This window comes from Lagenorhynchus albirostris, chromosome 15, assembly GCF_949774975.1.
Source record: "Lagenorhynchus albirostris chromosome 15, mLagAlb1.1, whole genome shotgun sequence".
NCBI lineage: Eukaryota > Metazoa > Chordata > Mammalia > Artiodactyla > Delphinidae > Lagenorhynchus > Lagenorhynchus albirostris.
The window spans coordinates 30,062,377-30,084,524 of NC_083109.1; the positions used below are offsets into that span (position 1 = coordinate 30,062,377).

General features: G+C 38.9%; 1 protein-coding gene across 2 annotated transcripts in view; it reads left to right on the plus strand.

Annotated features, from left to right (window-relative positions):
* ATRN (attractin) overlaps positions 1 to 22,148 on the plus strand; it is a 174,364-nt gene that overhangs the window by 38,613 nt on the left and 113,603 nt on the right. For both annotated transcript variants that reach the window (XM_060122197.1, XM_060122198.1), the window contains exons 2-5: positions 10,326 to 10,409; positions 13,284 to 13,397; positions 19,742 to 19,870; positions 21,580 to 21,785. In XM_060122197.1, coding sequence (XP_059978180.1) covers positions 10,326 to 10,409; positions 13,284 to 13,397; positions 19,742 to 19,870; positions 21,580 to 21,785 — 533 coding nt within the window. The remainder of the gene's footprint in view (positions 1 to 10,325; positions 10,410 to 13,283; positions 13,398 to 19,741; positions 19,871 to 21,579; positions 21,786 to 22,148) is intronic.

Here is a 22,148-nt window from a genome sequence, read left to right on the forward strand (position 1 = left end):
AGGAAATAAGGGATCTGAGAATTTACTCCTCTATCCCTTAACAGAAGGATTTCAGAGGAGGGGTGAGGGTTAGACCCCATTGGAATGGGGTTAAGAAATTACAAGGTAAGAGTATTGTCAGTGAGAGTAGATAATTCTCTATGGTTTTTTCTTTGTTTGTTTTTTGGTTTGTTTGGGGTTTTTTTGGCTGCGCTGTGCAGCTTGCAGGATCTTATTTCCCATACCAGGGATTGAACCCACACCCTTGGTAGTGAAAGCATGAAGTCCTAACCACTGGACCTCAGGGAATTCCCAACAGTAGATAATTCTTAAGAAGACCTTTGTTGTAAAAGTAAAAAAAAAAAAAAAAAAAAAAGTAGGGAATAGCTTGAGAACATGAGAAGGGAGTTTGTTTTTTAAGAAGGGAATCCAGCAGCTAGTCTTAGGCTTATCCAGTAGATAGAAAAAGTATAGCATGGGGTTTAGAATTAGGTTTGTTCTGGTGAGGCCCTTGATTGAGTAGAGTTTTAGAATTCTGCACCCAGGTAGAGGGTGTGACCCTATCCATTGTAATTAGGGTTAAGGCAAAGTACCTGCATTTAGTAATGGTAAGAAAATATAGGTCTCTCCTGATTTATTTCTTCTTTCCACAGCTATTCACTTTGTGTCATTAGGATGCCAGACACACTTCTAGGCACTAGAAATAATGAACAAAGCAGACAAAAGTCCTTGCTGTCATGAAATTTACATTCCACTGGTGGTAAATAGATGTGAAACAAGTGAAGTAATCAATTGATCGTCAGCTAAAATTGAAGAGAGGGAAGAGGGTTTGGAAAGGTGAAAGATAATAAGGTATAAGAGAATTGGCCAGGGAAATGAAAGGATTGATTGTCCCACAGTGCTGGGAACCTACTTGAGATATGTGTTTATAAATGTAAAGTGAGACCAGTCAGCACAGTGTTGTGTCACTAGCCTTATTTAGCTGCTTGGTTTCATATACAGAGTAAGCAGAGAGTTGGATTCAGTCAGGTTGAGGGTTTGCCATATGTATAACTGCAGTTTATTAAGATACTATTGAGTGTAAAATGCACCCTTATGTACTTCTAAGAAAGAAAAAACATTTAAACTACGAACTGCCATTGGTTTTACAATGCATCCTGATATCTGAGCTGTTAAGAAAAACATGTTCATCTTGGAGTTGCACAGTCCAATATATTGCTGAAGGGGTATATTGCTGAGGCTGTGGGAATACTGGGAGACCTGAGAGCAGAGAAGATTTATACCTAGATGATGGAAGTGTAAGATGGTATAACCACTTAGGAAACAATTTGGCAGTTTCTTTAAATTTACGTGTATATCTATACTTTGATCCAATTATTCCTTTTTTATGTTTTTTTCCAAGAGAAATGTCCACACAAAGGCTTGTGCACAAGTGTTCTTAGCAGCTTTGTTCATAAGCATCTATAACTACATAATCCAAGTGTGTATCAACAGGAAAATGGATAGACGTGTTGTGGTATATTCATACAGTAGAATACCACACAACAATAGGAAGGAACAAACTATTGATACACACTGTACTCAGAAACATGCTGATAGAAAGAAGCAAGGCACAAAAGTGTCTCTGCATGATTCCATTAAATCAGGTTCTATAAATCAGGTCTGCAATGATAGAAACAAGATCAGTGTTGAGAAGGAGTGCCTGCAAAGAGGTCTGAGGGAACTTTGGGGGGTGACAGAACTGTTTTATATCTTGTTTTGGGGTTTTATATGTGTATAAATTTGTCAAAACTTACCAAATTGTACATTTATGTTGGCTGCATTTTATTATATATAAATTACTCCTCATTAAGGTTGATTTAAAAATTTGGTTGGAAGGAGTCAAATCAGTATAGCAGTCATTATTCTAAATGTGAGTAGATTATACTGTGTCAGTAAAACTGTCAGACTAGGTTGAGAAACAAAACCTAACCACGTCCTGTTCAGAAGAAACAAACTTTTGCTCTCTACCCTTGACCTCACTGTGGCCCCCAGGTGTGCCATGTGCTTTCCAGGACCTATGGTGGAGTAGAAGGACATGACCTCCCCCCTTCTCATGGAAAAACCAAAATCATGGCTTACTGCTGAACAACCCCTGACAAAAAAATTTTGGAGTCTATCAAAAAAGATACCCTACATCCAAAGACAAAGAAGAAGCCAGAACAAGATGGTAGGACGGATGCAATCACGATAAAATCAAATCCCATACATGCCAGGTGGGCAACCCACAAACTGGAAAATAATTATAAAAATAATTATACCACAGGGGTGAAAGTTCCGAGCCCCACATCAGGCTCCCCAGCCTGGCAGCCTGGCAACGGGAGGAGGAGCCCCCAGATAATCTAGCTTTGAAGGCCAGCGGGGTTTGATCACAGGAATTCCACAGAAGTGGGGGAAACTGAAACTCCACACTTGGAGGGCATACACAGGATCTGGTGCGCACCAGAACCCAGGGAAAAAAGCAGTGACCTCATGAGAGACTGGGCCAGACTTACCTGACAGTATTGGAGGGATTCCTGCAGAGGCGGCAGGGAGTGGCTGTGACTTGCTGAGAGGACAAGAACATTGGCAGGGGCAGTTCTGGGTAGGACTCATAGGCGTGAGCCCTCTTGGAGACTGCCATTTTCTCACTACGACCTGGCCCCACTCAACAGCCTGTAGCCTCCAGTACTGGAATGCCTCAGGCCAAACAACCAGCAGGGTGGGAACACAGCCCCACCCATCAGCAGACAGGTTGCTTAAAGTCTTCCTGAATAAACAGCTGCCCAATAAACACACCCCCTGGCATGGCCTTGCCCACCGGAGGAACAAGACCCAGCTCCCAAGACCCATTGGGCAGCTACCAGTCCCTCCCACCAAGAAGCCTGCACAAGCCTCTTAGCATCATCCAACACGGGGCAGACAGCAGAAGCAAGAAGAACTACAACTTTGCCATCTGCAGAATGGAAATCACAATCACAGAAAGTCACACAAAACGAGACAGCAGAGGAATATATCCAGATGACGGAACAAGAGGAAAGCCCAGAAGAACAACTAAGTGAAGCAGAGGTAGGCAATCTACCTGAAAAAGAATTTGGAGTAATGATAGTAAAGATGATCCAAGACCGTGGGGAAAAAAATGGAGACACAGATGGAGAAGATACAAGAAATGTTTAAAAAAACCTAGAAGAACTAAACATACAAACAGAAGAACAATACAATAACTGAAATGAAAAATACACTTGAAGGAATCAATAGCAGAATAACTGAGGCAGAAGAATGGATAAGTGAGCTGGAAGACAGAATGGTGGAAATCACTGCCATGGAACAGAATAAAGAAAAAAGAATGAAAAGAAATGAGGACAGTCTAAGAGACCTCTGGGACAATATTAAACACACCAACATTCTCATTTTAGGGGTCCCAGAAAGAGAAGAGAGAGAGAGAAAGGACCTGAGAAAATATTTGAAGAGATAATAGTTGAAAATGTCCCTAACATGGGAAAGGAAATAGTCACCCAAGTCCAGGAAGCACATAGTGTCCCAGGCAGGATAAACCCAAGGAGGAACACACTGAGACACATAGTAATCAAATTGACAAAAATTAAAGACAAAAAATATTGAAAGCAACAAGGGGAAAGCAACAAATAATGTACGAGGGAATTCCCATAAGGTCATCAGCTGATTTCTCAGCAGAAACTCTGCAGGCCAGAAGGGAGTGGCACGATATATTTAAAGTGATGAAAGGGAAGAACCTACAACCAAGAATACTCTACCCAGCAAGGCTGTCACACAAACAACCAAAAGGTAAGAGAATTCAGCACCACCACAACAGCTTTGCAACAAATGCTAAAGGAACTTCTCTAGGCGGAAAAGAATAGGCCACAACTAGAAACAAGAAAATTACAAATGGAAAAAGCCCACCGGTAAAGGCAAACATATGTAAAGGTAAGAAATCATCTGCACACAAATATGATATCAAAACCAGCAATTGTGAGAAGAGGAGAGAACAAATGCAGGATACTGGAAATACATTTGAAATTAAAAGACTAGCAACTTAAAACATCTCGTTTATATAGGCTGCTATATCAAAACCTCATGGTAACCACAAACCAAACATCTACAATAGATACACACACAAAACAGAAAAAAGAATCTAAACACAACACTGAAGTTAGTCATCAAATCAAAGAGAAGAGAACAAGAGAGGAAGGGAAGAAAAAAGACCTACAAAAACAAACCCAAAACAATTAACAAAATGGTAGTAAGAACATACATATTGATAATAACCTTAAATGTAAAAGGATTAAATGCTCCATCCAAAAGACATGGACTGGATGAATGGATACAAAAACAAGACTCTTACTGTCTACAAGAGACCCATTTCAGATCTATGGACTGAAAGTGAGGGGATGGAAAGTGTATTACACACAAACAGGAATGAAAGTTGGAGTAGCAATACTCATTTCAGACAAAAAAGACTTTAAAATAAAGAATGTTACAAGAGGCAAAGGACACTACATAATGATCCAAGGAGAAGATATAACAATTGTAAATATATATGCACCCAATATAAGAGCACCTCAATATATAAGGCAAATACTAACATCCACAAAAGGAGAAATTAACAGTAACACAATAATAGTGGGGGACTTTAACACCCCAGTTTCATCAGTGGACAGATCATCCAGACAGGAAATCAGTAATGAAACACAGGCCTTAAATGACACATTAGACCAGATGGACTTAATTGATATTTATAGAGCATTCCATCCAAAAGCAGCAGAATACACATTCTTCTCAAGTGCACGTGGAACATTCGCCTGGATTGATCACATGCTGGGCCACAGAGTGAACCTTGGTAAATTTAAGAAAATTGAAATCATAGTAAACATCTTTTCTGACCACACGCTATGAGAGTGGAAATCAACCATAAGAAAAAAACCGAAAAAACACAAACATGTGGAGGCTAAAGAGTGTTACTAAAAAACCAATGGATCACTGAGGAAATCAGAGTAAATCAAAAAATACCTAGGGACAAATGAAAATGAAAGCAGGGCGATCCAAAACCTATGGGATGCAGCAAAAGCAGTTCTAAGAGGCAAGTTTATAACAATACAGTCTTACCTCAGGAAACAAGAAAAATCTTAAATAAACAATCTAACGTTATACCTAAAGCAAATAGAGAAAGAAGAACAAACAAAACCCAAAGTTAGTAAAAGGAAAGAATTCATAAAGATCAGAGCAGAAATAAATGAAATAGAGATGAAGAAGGCAATAGAAAAGATCAATGAAACTAAAAGTTGGTTCTTTGAAAAGGTAAACAAAATTGATAAACCTTTAGCCAGACTCATCAAGAAAAGGAGGGAGAGGTCTCAAATACAAATGACACCACAGAAATACAAAGGATCATAAGCAACCAATAAAATGGACAACCTAGAAGAAATGGACAAATTCTTAGGTATAATCTTCCAAGACTGAACATGGAAGAAGTAGAAAACATGAATAGACCAATCACAAGTACTGAAATTGAAACTGTGATCTAAAAACTTCCAGCAAACAAAACTTCCAACAAACAAAAGTCCGTGACCAGATGGCTTCACAGGCAAATTCTATCAAACATTTAGAGAAGAGTTAACACCTATCCTTCTTAGACTATTGCCAAAAATCACAGAGGAAGGAACACTCCCAAATTCATTCTATGAGACCACCATCACTCTGATACCAAAACCAGACAAAGATACCACACAAAAAATTACAGGCCAATATCACTGCTGAACATAGACACAGAAATCCTCAAAAGAATACAAGCAAACCAAATCCAACAGTACATTCAAACAATCGTACACCATGATCAAGTGGGATATAGCCCAGGGATGCAAGGATTTTTCAATATCCGCAAATCAGTCATTGTGATACATTACATCAACAAATTGAAGAATAAAAACCATATGATCATCTCAGTAGATGCAGGAAAAGGTTTGGACAAAATTCAACACCGATTTATGATAAAAACTCTCCAGAAAGTTGTAATAGAGGGAACATATCTCAACATAATAAAGGCCATGTATGACACACCTACAGCTAACATCATACTCAATGGTGAAAAGGTGAAAGCATTTTCTCTAAAATCAGGAACAAGACAAAGATGTCCACCCTTGCCACTTCTATTCAGCATAGTTTTGGAAGTCCTAGCCACGGTGATCAGAGAAGAAAAAGAAATAAAGGGAATCCAAATTGGAAAAGAAGAAATAAAATTCATTGTTGGCAGATGATATGATACTATACATAGAAAATCCTAAAGATGCTACCAGAAAACTACTAGAGTTCATCAATGAATTTGGTAAAGTTGCAGGATGCAAAATTAATACACAGAAATCTCTTGCATTTCTATACACTAACAAGGAAAGACCAGAAAGAGAAATTACAGAAACAATCCTATTTACCATTGCATCAAAAAGTGTAAAATACCTAGGAATAAACCTATCTAAGGAGGCAAAAGACCTGTACTCCAAAAACTATAGGACAGTGAAGAAAGAAATCAAAGATGACACAAACAGACAGAAAGATATACCATGTTCTTGGATTGGGAAAATCGATATTGTCAAAATGACTATACTACCCAAGGTGATCTACAGATTCATTGCAATCCCTATCAAATTACCAATGACATTTTTCACAGAAGTAGAACAAAAAATCTTAAAATTTGTATGGAGACACAAAAGACCCCAAATAGCCAAAGCAATCTTGAGAAAGAAAGACAGAGATGGAGGAATCAGGCTCCATGACTTCTGACTATACAACAAAGCTACAGTAATCAAAACAGTATGGGGACTTCCCTGGTATCACAGTGGTTAAGAATCTGCCTGCCAATGCAGGGGACACGGGTTTGAGCCCTGGTCCAGGAGGATCCCACATGCCACAGAGCAGCTGGGCCCGTGCACCACAACTACTGATCCTGTGCTCTAGAGCCCGTGAGCCACAACTGCTGAGCCCGTGTGCCACAACTATTGAAGCCCATGTGCCTGGAGCCTGTGCTCCGCAGCAGGAGAAGCCACCTCAATGAGAAGCCTGCGTGCAGCAACGAAGACCCAACACAGCCAAAAATAAATAATAAACTAAAAAATATATATATATAAATGTTACCATTAAAAAAACAGTATGGTATTGGCACAAAACCAGAAATATAGATCAGCGGAACAGGATGGAAATTCTGTTAAATGTTTATCTTGGTGGGGAGAAGGGGTGGAGTGCTTGGGGAGATCAGTGGACAAGGGAGAATTGTCCTTTAGTTGACCCAAAAAAGCCTGTCTGATCATATCTATTCACTACCTGTAAAATTATGTAAATGTGTATGTTTAAAGATATGAAGTAAATATTCAAAATTGACCTATATTTTCTCCAAAAGGGATGCAGATTTGCAAATATCTGAACATGTCCATGTGAAGTCTGTAGAAATTCTTAGAAACAAAAGAAGCATAGTAGAAAGCCACAAAACTGTTTGAACTACTGGGAAATTTATTTACCTGTAAACCTGGGGTGGTCTCTGTGGCTGTTTGGTGTGGCTCTTCAGGGACCTTGGCACTCCTTTGATTTGTCATCCTTGGTGTTGGCTTTGTGTTTAGGCTCATAGCGTGATGGCTGAAGTAAAATCCAAACATAGCAAAGTCCAGAGGAAGAAGGATGGTCTCTTTGGATGTCTGTCTGTCATAGGCTGGGTTTCTTGGAAGCATTTTCTGAAATGGAGTTTGGGGTACAAGTTAATTATAGCATCTGTGAGAGGAAGGGGCAGGAAGCAGAACTGGGCAAAGGAAGAAGTTGAGCTTCAATGCAGGCCTGACAAAGGAGAGTTCTGGAGTAAGGATTGCCTGCCAGAGTTGTCCCATGTTAGACTGAAAAATGCCCAGCCTTTATACCCACTCTGTGTGGGCTGTGCTGGGAAAGGCATGACCTAGGGCAAGGCAGCTCCAATGGAACTGACAGCTGGATGCTGTCTGTTGACCACACTCATTTCTGCAGCTGGCAACAAGTCTTATTGAAGAAGAGATCTAGGTGTCGTAGTTAGGAATGAGGAAATATTTCCTAGAAACCCTCCATCAGACTTCCCCTCACATCTAAGATTAGATTACATGCTGTGACAGAAGTAGTAGTCTTCTCTTCATTAGTAAAGAGTCCTGATTTTTCACAGAGTATATGGTCATCTGGGATAATGGCTATATTTCTCAGCCTCCCTGTACATTTAGGTATGTCTAATTTTTGGCTAGGGGGTAAGTTGAATTGTCATGTTTGACTTAGAGGGCAGGGGTTGTACCTTGTTTTCTTTCAACTCCTTCCTACTGTGTAGAATATGGAAATAATAACTGGAGTTTGTGCAGCCATCTTGGATTATGAGGTGGAAGCACATATTGAGGATGACGGAGCAACAAGATGGCAGAACATTAATTAGCTCCCTGATGAGCATAGAAATGCTTTATGTGCTCCAGGTTGCTTATGTTTGGACTTTATATCTTTTTTTTTTTTTTCAGTACGCAGGCCTCTCACTGTTGTGGCCTCTCCCGTTGCGGAGCACAGGCTCCGGACGCGCATGCCCAGCAGCCATGGCTCACGGGCCTAGCCGCTCTGCGGCATGTGGGATCTTCCCGGACCGGGGCACGAACCCGTGTCCCCTGCATTGGCAGGTGGACTCTCAACCACTGCGCCACCAGGGAAGCCCAGGGCTTTATATCTTGGTTAAAGCCATTACTATTTAGGTTTTTCTGTCAGTTGCACTAGAACTTAATCTTAACTAATACACATTTCTAATTGGCAAGGGGCACAGGAAACCATGATTGGCTTAGACTAATATTTTGGGAATGGAATGGATGTTGGGGAGTAAGACACAGAGACATTTATATCAGGCAAGTACAGCAGAGAGAGAGAGAATGCAAAGAAGTCAAGAGATTTGCAGGGGATGATAATTGTGATGGACCCTGGAATCATACCTAGGTAAGTGAGAAAGTGAAATGTGTGAGTGATGAACATAAAGAAGTGATAGTTGTGTGGATTGGAGGTCGGGGCTGAAGATTCATTGGAGAGGGGGAATTAGGCTAAATGAAGTAGAGAGAGCAGAGATGGTGGTCAGAGTGTAGGTCGCTTTAAATGGAGATTTTATGGTAGAGTTTTCACTCCTAACAGCAGGGCTGAAAAGAGTGGGTAACTAAAGTGGGGTAGAGGAAAAAATTGTTAATGGTGAAGTTAAGAAATGGAGAGGCTGGGCTTTGGATGGGACATCTTGGATGTGGCTGAATGGAAGGCAGTGAGCTAGATGCTGATATCTGGAGTGGGTGGAGAGGAGTAATTGGGATGTCAGTAGATAACTGAAAGTAAGGGAGGCAGATCCAGAAGAGAGCATTTGTTTCAGAAAGGCTGACATTGTTGATGGAAGAGGGAGGAAAAGTGATCTGGAAACAGCAAAGAGGAAAGAAATAGCATTGTTAAATATTAAAAATTTCTACATTTCTAGTATATATTTCTACAATATATACTAGACATAAACTGAGAAAATATGTTTATAGTACATTTACCATACAAATGGGAGCTTCTTAATATAAATAGCGCTCTTAAACATTATTTTGAAAAAGATAACTTGGTAGCAAAGTGAGTAAAGAATATTGAGTCTTAATTTGCAAAGGAGAAAATGCAAATGACCAAAACACATGAGAATCTTCATACATTAGGGTTAGTACTAGTAAAAATATTAATGAGATACTAAGATGTACCTGTCATATTGGCAAGACCTAAAAATATTGATAAACTTCAAGCTTGGCATGTGTGTGGGAAGTCAGGTGCTGATGTGCACTGCTCACAGAGTGTGGTAGATTGCCACTTCAGAAGAAGCAACTAAATAGCTGTGGTGGGTCTGTTGTGTGTTGTGGATTGATGTGCTTGCGCATCATAGTTATGCTGGCCACAGCGTTATTTATTGCATTTACACATTTTACTTGTAATGGTAACTGTGTGGCCTTGTTTTTTAAAAACCAACTGATATTTATAACTAACTTCTTGTGGCCATTTGTATGGAAACAAAGTGTGATTTTCCCATCTCAGCTAGAAAGATGTATGTTTTTGTTCATTCCTGTTGTTTTTAATGTATTTGTATCCCCTTTTCTTAAGTATATGGCATGAATTTGTTTCATCCAGATTTGTGTAATCTGTGTATAACTATCCAGTCTTTTTCTTCTGGTCATAGTATGCATCAGTGTACCCACTTGGATTGTATTGAGAATTAAGAAAGATATTATTAATATATGAAATTTTGATGCATTTAAATTTTTTTATTTTTTGAATTACAGACTAACTGGATCTTCTGGGTTTATAACAGATGGACCTGGAAATTATAAATATAAAACAAAGTGCACATGGCTCATTGAAGGACAGTAAGTAGTAATGGCTAAGTTTTTTTTTTTTTTTTTCTTCAGGATAGAGCTCATTGTGAGATTACTTTTCCAACATGTAAAATTAAATCTGTGGCAACTTAAAATATTTTTTATTTGGTAACCTTTACTTTGACAAGTGAATTTGATTTTCTTATTTTTCTTAATCTTCAATGTTAATTGAAAAAAACTTCTGTGTTGATTTGCAAATGAATTATACACACCAGAAATTTGTATATTTTCAGTTGTAATAGTTAAAAAACTGTTACAATATTTTATTATGGTTGAGGTATATGAAAAAGATTAGACTTCACTTGAATATGTAGTAGGGAAGGGAAGAGATTTTAATAGGCCTACTTATTTATTTATTTACTATTTTTAGTGATTTAACATATGGAAGTTTATTTCTTCCTCACATAACAGTTCCAAGGCAGGTGTTCCTGGTCAGCAGGCAGCTTTCTTCCCATTGGTAGTAGGACCCAAGCTCTGCCATTCATTCATTAGCTTCACTGTTGGCTAACTGCAGCCAGCAGGAGGGGAAGGAGGAAGTACGGAGAAAGCAGACCTGCTTCTTAAAAGCTTCTTGCAGAAAGTGTCACATGCATTCACTCGCATTGCAACCATTAATAACCCTTTAAAATAATTGTGGACAGTCTTAGAAGACTGGACCAAAACTGGACAAGTGGTAATTTCTTAAAACTGAATTGCAGTGTGGAATCTGAAATGATCCTAATGAACTTTTAGAACTTGTTAAGTTAAAACTGGTTTTCTATGGGACTTCCCTGGCGGTCCAATGGTTAAGACTCCACGCTTCCACTGCAGAGGGCATGGGTTCGATCCCTGGTCAGGGAACTAAGATACCACATGCCGTGTGGCATGGCCAAAAATAAAAAAAAATTTTTTAATTGGTTTTCTTGTACTTTAAATAGATCTTTAACCCATGCATGATTTTGTAACATTCGGAAAATATTGGTTCACTGAATTATGCAGGTCTTCCAGATGTCGATATATTTCATTATATGAAATTTAAAACATCACCGTAGTTAAAAATCACCATCAATCTCATCAGAAAATTTTAAGTATTGGGAAGTTGTATCTGGGTGGTAGGTACAAATTTTCCAAAACTCATTATTGCTTGAAAGCTTATATTTTCTTTGGCAACAAATACAGGCTTGCTTTGTTCATTTTCAAGAAAATATCTACCAGATATCCAAGTCTAAATAACCATAGTTTTTACCTCTTGGACCTCCTAAAAGGGCCTCAGGGACCCTGGCATTGTGTGGACCATACTCTGAGAACTGCTGCTCTAAGGAGCTGTCTGCCCTTGCCCTTTCTACCAGTTCACTCCCATCTGATGTCCTTCTCCACTGTTGCTCTGAGTGTGCTGTCAGTGGTTGCTCCACCTCAGCCTAAGCATAAAACTAAGCAAAAAACTTCAAATCCTCCGTTTCCTTATCCACATATTCAGCCTGTCAGTAAGTTCTATCAGTTTTCCCCTCAAGAATATCTCCCCAATCCTCTTCATCTTCAACTCTACAGTTATTTTAAGAACCACCAGCCATCCTCTCTTTCCTGGGCCACTGTAATAGCCTTGAAATTGGCCTCCGGTTTTTACCTTTGCCCCTTGCCCACCTCTCACTCACTTCTTATCTTATTCCTTCTGTTTGCTATGTTTCAGACATGCTGATTTTCTTCACGTTGCTTGGACACATCAACTTCTAAAGTCTAAAACTTTAAGACTGTTATTCTATCTGCCTGAAACATTGTCCCCCCAGACTTTTCACATGGCTTATCTCTCGCCATTCTGATCTTTTCCAAAACTTTCTGGGGTATCTCCCCACCACCTGTTGTACTACTACATCACATTCCTTTAATTTCTTCCCAGTATTCATCACCATGTGAGTTAACTTGTTTATGTATTTATTTAATTGTTTGGTTAGACAAGAAGTATGGGGTAGATGAAAGGTTCAGGCTGGAGACATATAGTTAGGAATCACCAGTATATAGATGGTGTTGATATTACCAAGAACTTTTGGAGTAGAGTCTTTGGCCTAAAGCCAGGTTGGAGAGTGAAAAGGTGAGTGGGATGTGAGGAAATGGAGAAAACCGAAGTCTCCTGAGGAGTTTCAGAGGAGAAAGGGATAGGTCTGATAGTAGCTGGAAGGAGAGTTGGGATTTAAAGTTTTTTGTGTTTTGTTGTTTTTTGTAAAATATGTGATACTTAAAGAGATTTAAGTCTGGACTTGGAAGTTTCAGATGAGACGGAGATGTTAAATATTTGAGAGATGGAAGGAAAAGTAGGTAGATGTATCTATTTTAGAAAGTGGGAATTTGAGAAATTTTTGTCTGAGTGCTGAGCATAAGCAGGGAGGTGGGACTGGGTGGTCTGAAATAGAAATTGAGAACTAGTAGTAGGACTGCTGGCAGAATCGAAGCACCAGTATTGGAACCAGCCTACCCAATGTTGTGACCTTCTCCAGCATGGCTTGGTTTTCTCTATACCAGGGCTTCTTCCAGGGAGTTCCATGAAAAGGCAGAGGGGCAGGTGAGTTTAGAGGATTGGCAGGTGTGTTTGTAAAATGATGTAGTATGAAATCTTAAGTTGAATAAGAAAGGCTGATGGATTGGTAAAGAATGGCCACTGTATAGACTATAAGGCCCAAAGATGCATAGACCATGTCTATTTTGTTTACCATTGCATATTTAGTGGTCTCTAGCACATAGAAAGTACTAAGGAAATCTTTGACAAGTGAAGGAGTACTGATTACATACTATTAATTTCTTCTTTATATATAAATTCTTTAAAAATCTATATTTTTTCCTCAAATGTTTTATAGTGATTATGATTATTATAAATTACTTTTCTGTTCTTTTCAGGCCAAATAGAATAATGAGACTTCGTTTCAATCATTTTGCTACAGAGTGTAGTTGGGACCATTTATATGTTTATGATGGGGACTCAATTTACGCACCTCTAGTTGCTGCCTTTAGGTAAGCTCAGTCATATAAATACTGGTTAACCATTGTTTGATTTCTGCATTTATGTATCTCCTAGATTGTATTCTTACTGGATTCACCTTTTTTATCACTTAAAACATTTACTTCATGGAAAGAGTACTAGTTATGGAGTCCTATCACTTGTGTGCTAGTCCTAACTTGGTTTCCTGTAGCTTCTGGGTGAGTTTTTGGGCAGAGTACTTGACCTCTCTTTTTAGTTTCCTGATCTATAAAGTTGTGATAGTAGTATCAAATTTACCTACTTCTTGTGGTGGTGGTGAAGTTTACATCTAAAAATGTTTTGTGAGCAATATATCGAATATATTATTTCTGTGAAAAATTAAATCAGGAACCATGTTTATCTTGATCCTTGTTGTGTTCTTCATTGCATAGGCATTCAGGAGTTATTTGTTGAATTCAGATATAGCTGTGTGTGTGTGTGTGTGTGTGTGTGTGTGTGTGTGCGTGTGATGTGTAATTATGTATATACCTTAATATGGGTGAGGGAAAAGTTTTGGAAGAGTATACATAAAATGAACAGTGGTTACCTGTGGAGAATGAGGAACATTCCAGTTACGTGTTGTGATTTTTTTTCTACAGTATATTCTGTGTTTGTTGTTAAACAGCTTAACACCAAATACATGGGGTGCTCTGAATTGTTTTGACATTTTACTTTTTATTAACAGTAAGTAGCTGTGTTGTTTATTATATTTTTGACCACATGCAAATTCAAAACTGTTTTATTTTTCTTCCTTTTACTTGATAGAGGATTTTTTAAATATATTTTTTCTAAAATGCGTATCCTTAGAGAGTCATAGTTGTCAGCTGACTTTCTGGATTTCTTTCCCTCAAATATTTGATTTCCCTGACTTTAAAAGAAATCAATTTAACAAATATTTTTTGTATTCCTCACATGGGGCTGGTTGATGTCCCTTGTAGGTGAGGAGATAACAGAGAGTGAACAGAACATGAGGAGGCAAAGGACAGCTGAGATCAGGGAACTAATGTGCCCTTGTATTTCTCCACTCCCTTTGGCTTAGAAATCTCTGCAACATGTCTTTGAACTGAGAAGCAAGGCCATTTTCTGGGTTTTAGAGATTCACTTAGAGGGCCAAAGAACAGCATGGATAGGCCATGCTAAGCATCAAAATATTGGCTACATGTTGGGCATATACATCTTTATGCCAGAATTTGACTCATACCTTGTCTTATAGCAAGAGGCACCCCAAACTTTAACACAGCACAAAAACTATCTGTAGTATGATGTTATCATGATAATAGTACTTGTTGGAGGTTTACTTGATACTGCATTTGTTAATCAAAACTCATGGAGTCCTCTCTTTATGTGCCAGGCACTTTGAATCAGCTTGCCAATAGCCCTGTGGGAACATCTGCCAAGAGGGTATGCATAACCCTGTAGTTCACCCAGACTGTGTATTTAATGAGCAGACATGTGAACCAACAGCAACCACAAAACAAGCAGAAGGGTATAACTGTTTTAGTCAGTGACTTTTGAGAGAAGCCACAGTATATGTACAGACAACAGGAGGATTTTTAAGCTTCTATAAAAAAGTTTATTTACTGAAATGTATAAATTAATGCATTGATTGTGTTAAAATTTAACCTATGACATAATTGAGTGTGCATTTTCTAAAATCATAGTGAGATAATGTATGTTTAATAATTGAAATTTACCTGAAACACAGAACCCCTGAAGCATTGATGTGCGGAAGAATTTGAAAATAACTGTTTAGGTCATAAGGCAATGTCACAAGATGGGGAGCTGAGGAGTGCTGTTGGGTCAGGAGGACTTTGGATAGAGGAATCAACCCAGTGGTGATGTGCTGGGGGCCCAGAGTGGAGTGAGCCTGGCGGCAGATAGTTCAGCCAAATAAAGAAAAAGAGAGCCACACAGGATTCAGAAGATTTGGACTTTTAATCTGCGTTCTGCCCAAGGCTCTGCATGAGTCTGAATAGTTCATTTAAGCACTCTAGTCCTCATCTTCTGAAGCCTAAAATGAAGGTGTTGTACTGTGTTTTCTCTGGGTGTATTGCAGTCCATGAAGTTTAATTTGACTCTGAACTGGTTGATCACATTATCTTTTATATGCTGAAATTCTGAATAAAATTTGTTTAACAAACAGAGTTCCATTACTGGACAAATTTGAGAACCACTAGAGCAAGTCTCTTCCAGCTGCACAACATTATGACTTTGTGGTGCATTCACTTCAACAAATGCATAAGTGCAGCACCTTTGTGGAGTACCTGCTCGCTCTGCTCAGATCTGTTGGTAGGGAGATGCAGAGGTGGTAGTGGTGATAGAGCAGGGAGAATAGTTTTCCTCTCTGAGGAAATTCTTATTCCTTCTAGAGGTTTTTGTTGTTATTTTTAAGAAAGTCAAATACTGATGAGACATTTGTTTAGGTTGTGATGCAGAGCTGTTAGAGGAAGTCTTGTGAAAGCGGGAGTCAGCCTGTCCAGCACCCCATGGAAATCGTGGTCAGTTTGTGGCAGGTAATCAAAGGCAGGCACCTCTTTTGTGGCTGTGGACCCTCCTTCACCACTCAGAAGTATAGATGCTGTTTGGACCCATCCCCAGGCTCCTAACCCTGACTTTAAAAATCTGGCTTACCTTCCACATCTGCCTGTCCTTGCGTGTATAGTTTTGCAAGGAGAGAGGTGTGTCAAACTGAGGATTTGCCAACTATGTAAACTTAACATAGTGTAGTTGGGAAAGTCAGACTGTGCCCCAGGTGTGTTCAGAGAGCCTATATCTGTCTGGGACAGTTATGTTGAATTAAGACAGTATCTTTAGTTCAGCGATTTTCAGAAATGGTTCTAAACAATGGTACTCTGTGTTTACAATATAAGATTATGAAGAACCCCAGGGCAAGCAGTTCTTGATTTTCTCAAGTTGAACAGCTGGCTGCAGCCTAAACTGAGCCTGCATTTATTTACCTGCCTAGGGGCAGGGGACAGGGTGGTGGAGGCAGCTCAGGGTGACAGTTGAACAGCAAGCCTGCAGCATCACTTTCTCACCCACACACTTTCTATTGCCTTGCACGCTGGGTTGAGGTTTATATTCATTTATTCTGTACAAAGTTTATTTTTGTCATAAACCAGTTGTTTTATTTTCACACTGGGAAAAAGCACATTTTGAAGCTGTCACAAGTTTTTGAAGTGAAAAGAAGCAAATGCCTAAGTCTCTCTGACAGTAGGGAAGCTGATCCCCTTTCTCCAGCAACGTGGTCATCTAGTGCAGGTGGCCCTCCCCCTCCTTCTGACTCTCCATCCTTTCTCCCTCCACCCATTCTGCCATTCGTTCTATACATTTAAATGTTCCCACCATATAAATAATAAATACCATTAGCTATCTCTTATTGAGCACCTACTAGTGTGAGATGCTATTTAAGCCCTTCACATGCTTTAACAGTTTCTCATTACATTGCTGTGAGGTAGATAGGATTTCTTTCATTGTGCTTTTGAGGAAGCTAAGGCTCAGAGATGTCAGTGACATGCACAGGCTTGTGGAACAAGAATTGGAGCTCACGTCTCTGACCCTGAAGCTCATGCTAAGATAACAAAGAGTGTCCTACATGTGACTGAGTCCCCCAGTCCTTTACTGTGCCAGTATTTCTTACGGCAAGGTTGCTTTTGACATACGTGTTTCTAGGTGGCCCTGCTCTTGCAAGTACTTACCCCTCATCATTTTAGGGGATTCTGGTATATAAAACTGATGAAAGCATGATGATGGTTGAAACCTTCATTTAGGTCTGTGATCAAATGTCATTTCTTCCAAGAGTCCTTCCCTAAATGCCCTTTCTAAAGTAGCACTTTCTGTTCTTTTACTCTGTTTTATTTCCCTTCATAGTATTTACCTCTACCTGGCATTATATATACACACCTGTGGGCCAGGGATTGGGGGTTCGTATCTAGGCTTATTCTTTCTCTGGCATGAACTCCAGTAAAGGCAGAGACGTCTTCACTGTTGTATTCCTGGTACCTAGAACAGTGCCTCACTTGTAGTAAGTACTTAGTATTTGTTAGTTGAATGCATAGTAGAAAATGCTTCACCGTTTTGCAACCCCTAGTTCTGCCTGCATATTAAAAACTTGTTGAATGAAAATCCCATCCCTTCTTGCTCCTCATACCGTGCTTATATGCTCTTCCACTCATTTTTATATGCACTTGTATAAATACACATAAATGTACACATATACTAGGCCCATCGTCTTGCAGCTTGTTTTTATTCCTACTCATCAGAATGCCTTGATGAGCGCCTTGTCAGTCCTGCAGACCTAACGTATGTAATGACTCATTCATCCAGCTCCCAGATGACCATTTAGGTGGTTTTCAACCTGTTCTCATTCTGAATAGTGCTGCGGTGAGGATTCTTATATATTTGTGTATGTGAGCAAGTGTTTCTTCTACTAAGAAATAGAATTGCTAGGTCATAATGAATGAGCATTTGAGATAGTCATCAGCCCAAAAGTATGTGCTTTAGGAAAGAAAAGAGGCCCGTGTGGCTGGGGTTGAGCCAGTGAAAGGAAGAGAGTACAGATCTTCCTTGGCTTATGATGGGGTTATGTCCTGATAAACCCATTGTATGTTAAAAATATTGTAAGTTGAAATGCATTTAATACACCTCACCTACCGAACATCATAGCTTAGCCTAGCCCACCTTAAATGTGCTCAGAACACTTACATTAGTCTACAGTTGGGCAGAGTCATCTAACACAAAGCCTATTTTATAATGTTGAATATCTCATGTAATTTTGAATACTGTACTGAAAGTGAAAAACAGAAAGGTTGTCTGGGTACAGAGTGGTTGTACATGTATTGGTTGTTTACCCTTGTGATCGTGTGGCTGACTGGGAGCTACAGCTTTGTGCTGGTGCCCAGCATCGTGAGAGAGTATAAACAGCATATCGCTAGCCTGGGAAAAGGTCAAAATTCTAAGTACAGTTTCTACTGAATGTGTATCCCTTTTGCACCATTGTAAAGTCAAAAAATTTTAGGTCAAAAAACTGTAAGTCAAAAAATTGTAAGTCGAACCATTGTAAGTCGGGGACCATCTGTAATACATGAGACGTTTGTTCATCGGATGGGATTGTGTGTGTGGAACAGATTGCACAGGGCCTGGTAAGGAGTTAGGCTTTAACTGAGTGAGATGATGGTGGTACTGAACAATAACTGGGCAAAAGATAGGAGCATATGAAGAAAAGCAAAAGATGCAAGTAAACATAGGAAAAATGATTAACCTCAGGAGTATAAGAGAAGCTCAAAACCACAGGTTAAAAAAATCACTTTCACATATTAAATTAGCAAAACTAAAGTAGGACTGGTAATTCTCCTTGTTGGCGGGGTTAGGTGGGATGGACCCTTTCATTCTCTATCGGTGGGATTTCAAGTCACCATCTCTCTTCTGGAAAGCAAATTGGTATATGGATTAAGAGCCTTAAAGCCATCATTTAGACCCTTTGACTCGGTAATTCTTTCTCTTTGTAGACACCCAACAGATACTGTTGTGGGCTGAGCTCTGAGTAAGGTTTTAAAAGTTCTGAGGGAGCTCTTAGAGACATAGAAATGCTTATGGTATATTACCTGTAAAATAGAATATGATATGTAACATGGTATCAATTAAACAAAGAAAGTACATCAGAATGCTAATAGTATTGGGATGATGGATGTTTGTATATCAAACTTTTATTTCTATTTTTACTTTTCATGTCTTTCAATGGTAAATGTTTGGTATCCATGAACTCATAAAGTTTGTTACTTTCTGTGATTGTGGAGGTTTACTCAGTTTTTCAAAGGAGTATTATAAAATGTTTTACTTAAAAAAAAAAAAATAGGGTCGTCGGTTTCAAATCTCATTTAAAATATAACCTAGGGGCTTCACTGGTGGCGCAGTGGTTGAGAGTCCACCTGCCGATGCAGGGGACACGGGTTCGTGCCCCGGTCAGGGAAGATCCCACATGCTGCGGAGCGGCTGGGCCCGTGAGCCATGGCCGCTGAGCCTGCGCGTCCGGAGCCTGTGCTCCACAACGGGAGAGGCCACAACAGTGAGAGACCCGCGTACCGCAAAAAAAAAAAAATACATATATATATATATATATATATATATATATATATATATATATATAAAACCTAGAATAGAGAAGAGCTTAGCAAAAGATTCAGATCTGTTCCTGTGCATTTATCACAGGAATTTGGCCCTCTTCCTATAAGTGGCTTTTTAAATTACAAGGGTGAAATCCAGTTGAATTTGTGTTCTGTCACCATGTGATGTGTCTGTGATTATGCTTCCCTTTATAAGACATGTGTTTTCATTTCAGTGGCCTCATTGTTCCTGAGAGAGATGGCAACGAGACTGTCCCAGAGGTCGTTGCCACATCAGGTTATGCCCTGCTGCATTTTTTTAGTGATGCTGCTTATAATTTGACTGGATTTAATATCACTTACAAGTAAGATATTTAAGTCTAATATTTGTGATTTTTTTCAGAAGACTGTATACTTTGTTTTAACAATAATAATGACTAACATATTGAGGGTTTACAATGTGCCAGGCATTATGCTAAGCAGTTTGCATGAATTTTCTCATTTAAAGTTCTTTTAAAAACTCAGTTACAGCCACTGTTTTTCTACTTCTTTTATAAATGAGGCAAGTGGCAGGAAAAGGTAAAGTAAATTGTCAAAGCAGTGGGACCAGAGTTGCAACCCAGGTCTTGCTGCTGTTGAGCGTCTCCTGGAAAAGAGGGGCATTATCCATTCCTGCCAATGGATAAAAACTTTGGAGGAGTTTGCTAAGTACAATTTAACAAATATTAGTAGTTTTCATGTACTCAGTAGTTGGCCGATTGATGACAACTTAGTTGAGGTTACAAAGGAAATGTAGACAGACAGACTCTGGGCAGCTTTTGGAATTTGTTGCAGTAGGAGAGAAGCTAACTTCTGTCTTTACCTTTTTTTCCTAAGAAATGTTTATTTTCAGAAGTAGTTAAATTCATAAAATGCCATAAGCAGGGGGTCTGTGATAAAGAACTTCTGTGGCCCACAAAACCTAAAATATATATTATCTGGCCTTTTACACAATACGTTTGACAACTCCTGGTATAGCTGATAACCCCCATGTGTAACCTTTATACTGGGTTCTTTTTCTTGCCCATTTTCTCAGAATCTCAGTAGTCTTTCAACCCTAGTTAAAGCCATCTTTATCTTGATTGGTATGGTGATTCAGTTTTTCAGGTACCCAAGGTTTGTGACTTAGCAGCCTGGGCAGCTCATCACAAGCCTGGGTTTGAAAAGTAGGCATATGCATTTATTATATTATATTATAACATAGATTATAAAAATACTATATACACATACTTATAAAATTTTATTATAAATGTATCGTGAACTGACGTTAGGGTGTAGGTGTGAATGTTAATTAGCTTGTTTTGTAACTGATTCCTGATTTTCTGGCATGCTTTGCTACAAAATTCCTTTTTAGTTTTCTTTACACTCTTACAGTATCTTGCTAATCCTGTTATCCCCCCTTTTTAAAATCAGAATTATGTCTTTTCAAAGTGTTGTCAATATCATTGTCACGTTACTATGCAACACTTTATGGTTAAACTCATGTATTAAGTTAAACTACCCCTCCCTTTTCTTGCATCTGAGATGGGTAGATAAACTTGCTAAGGAATTTAATACACACCAATCTGAGCAATAATCTTAAGCAAATTCTGTAAACTTTTAGAGACTATCCAGAGGAATGAGGATGGTAGTGTATTGTTTGCAATTTGTTTTATCCTTTTCTTCTCCAGCCTTGCTAGCATGCATTTGGCAATTTTATAATGCTCACCATTTGTGGGCTACCAAGAATTAGGATAGTCATCCTGTCCTTAAGGAGCTAAGCCTGGATATTTTGCAAGAATCTCTTCTCTTCTTGTAATCTCTTTAACTGTCTCTTCTTATGAGAATCCAACAGGTTTAATTTGATTTTATTACTTGCCCTAGTTCTGCAGGGTTGAGTGATCCCATTTAGGCTAAATGGTAAGTACTGCAATTACGCTTGTGAATGAACTGGCTAGACAGTAAGATTTCTTAAGCCTTGTGTAGGAGGAAGTTCTGCTAAGTTAATCAAAATGTTGCTTTGTGTTGATTTAATTTCCCCCCACTATTTTTATAGTTTTGACATGTGTCCGAATAATTGCTCAGGCCGAGGAGAATGTAAGATCACTAATAGCAGCAACACTGTTCAATGTGAATGTTCTGAAAACTGGAAAGGTGAAGCATGTGACATCCCTCACTGTGTAAATAACTGTGGTTTTCCTCATCGAGGCATCTGCAATTCAAGTGATGTCAGAGGATGCTCCTGCTTCTCAGAGTGGCAGGGTAGGAACTTCTTTGTTTCTTTTTTTTTCTTTCAATTTACAGAATGTTTCTAGTTTAATAAGTTGTGGATTGACTTTATTCCTAATATCTGTACCATTTATGTTAATCAAATATCAGGAAGCGTTTAAATTTTCATATCTCTTTATTCAGCTTCTTACAAATCTTTGAATTCATAGATGTATGGTTGTGGTCTCTAGAGATGTGGAGCAGTTTAACAGTCTTTGCAGTTCATTCATGAATTTAGAGAACTTGGTCTCAGCCATAAGACATAGAGAACCAAGCTGGGAGGTGGAACAAGAGCTGACAATAATGGTCTCTCCACAGAAACTTTCAATAAATTCAGAGAAAGTTGGGGTTGATTAT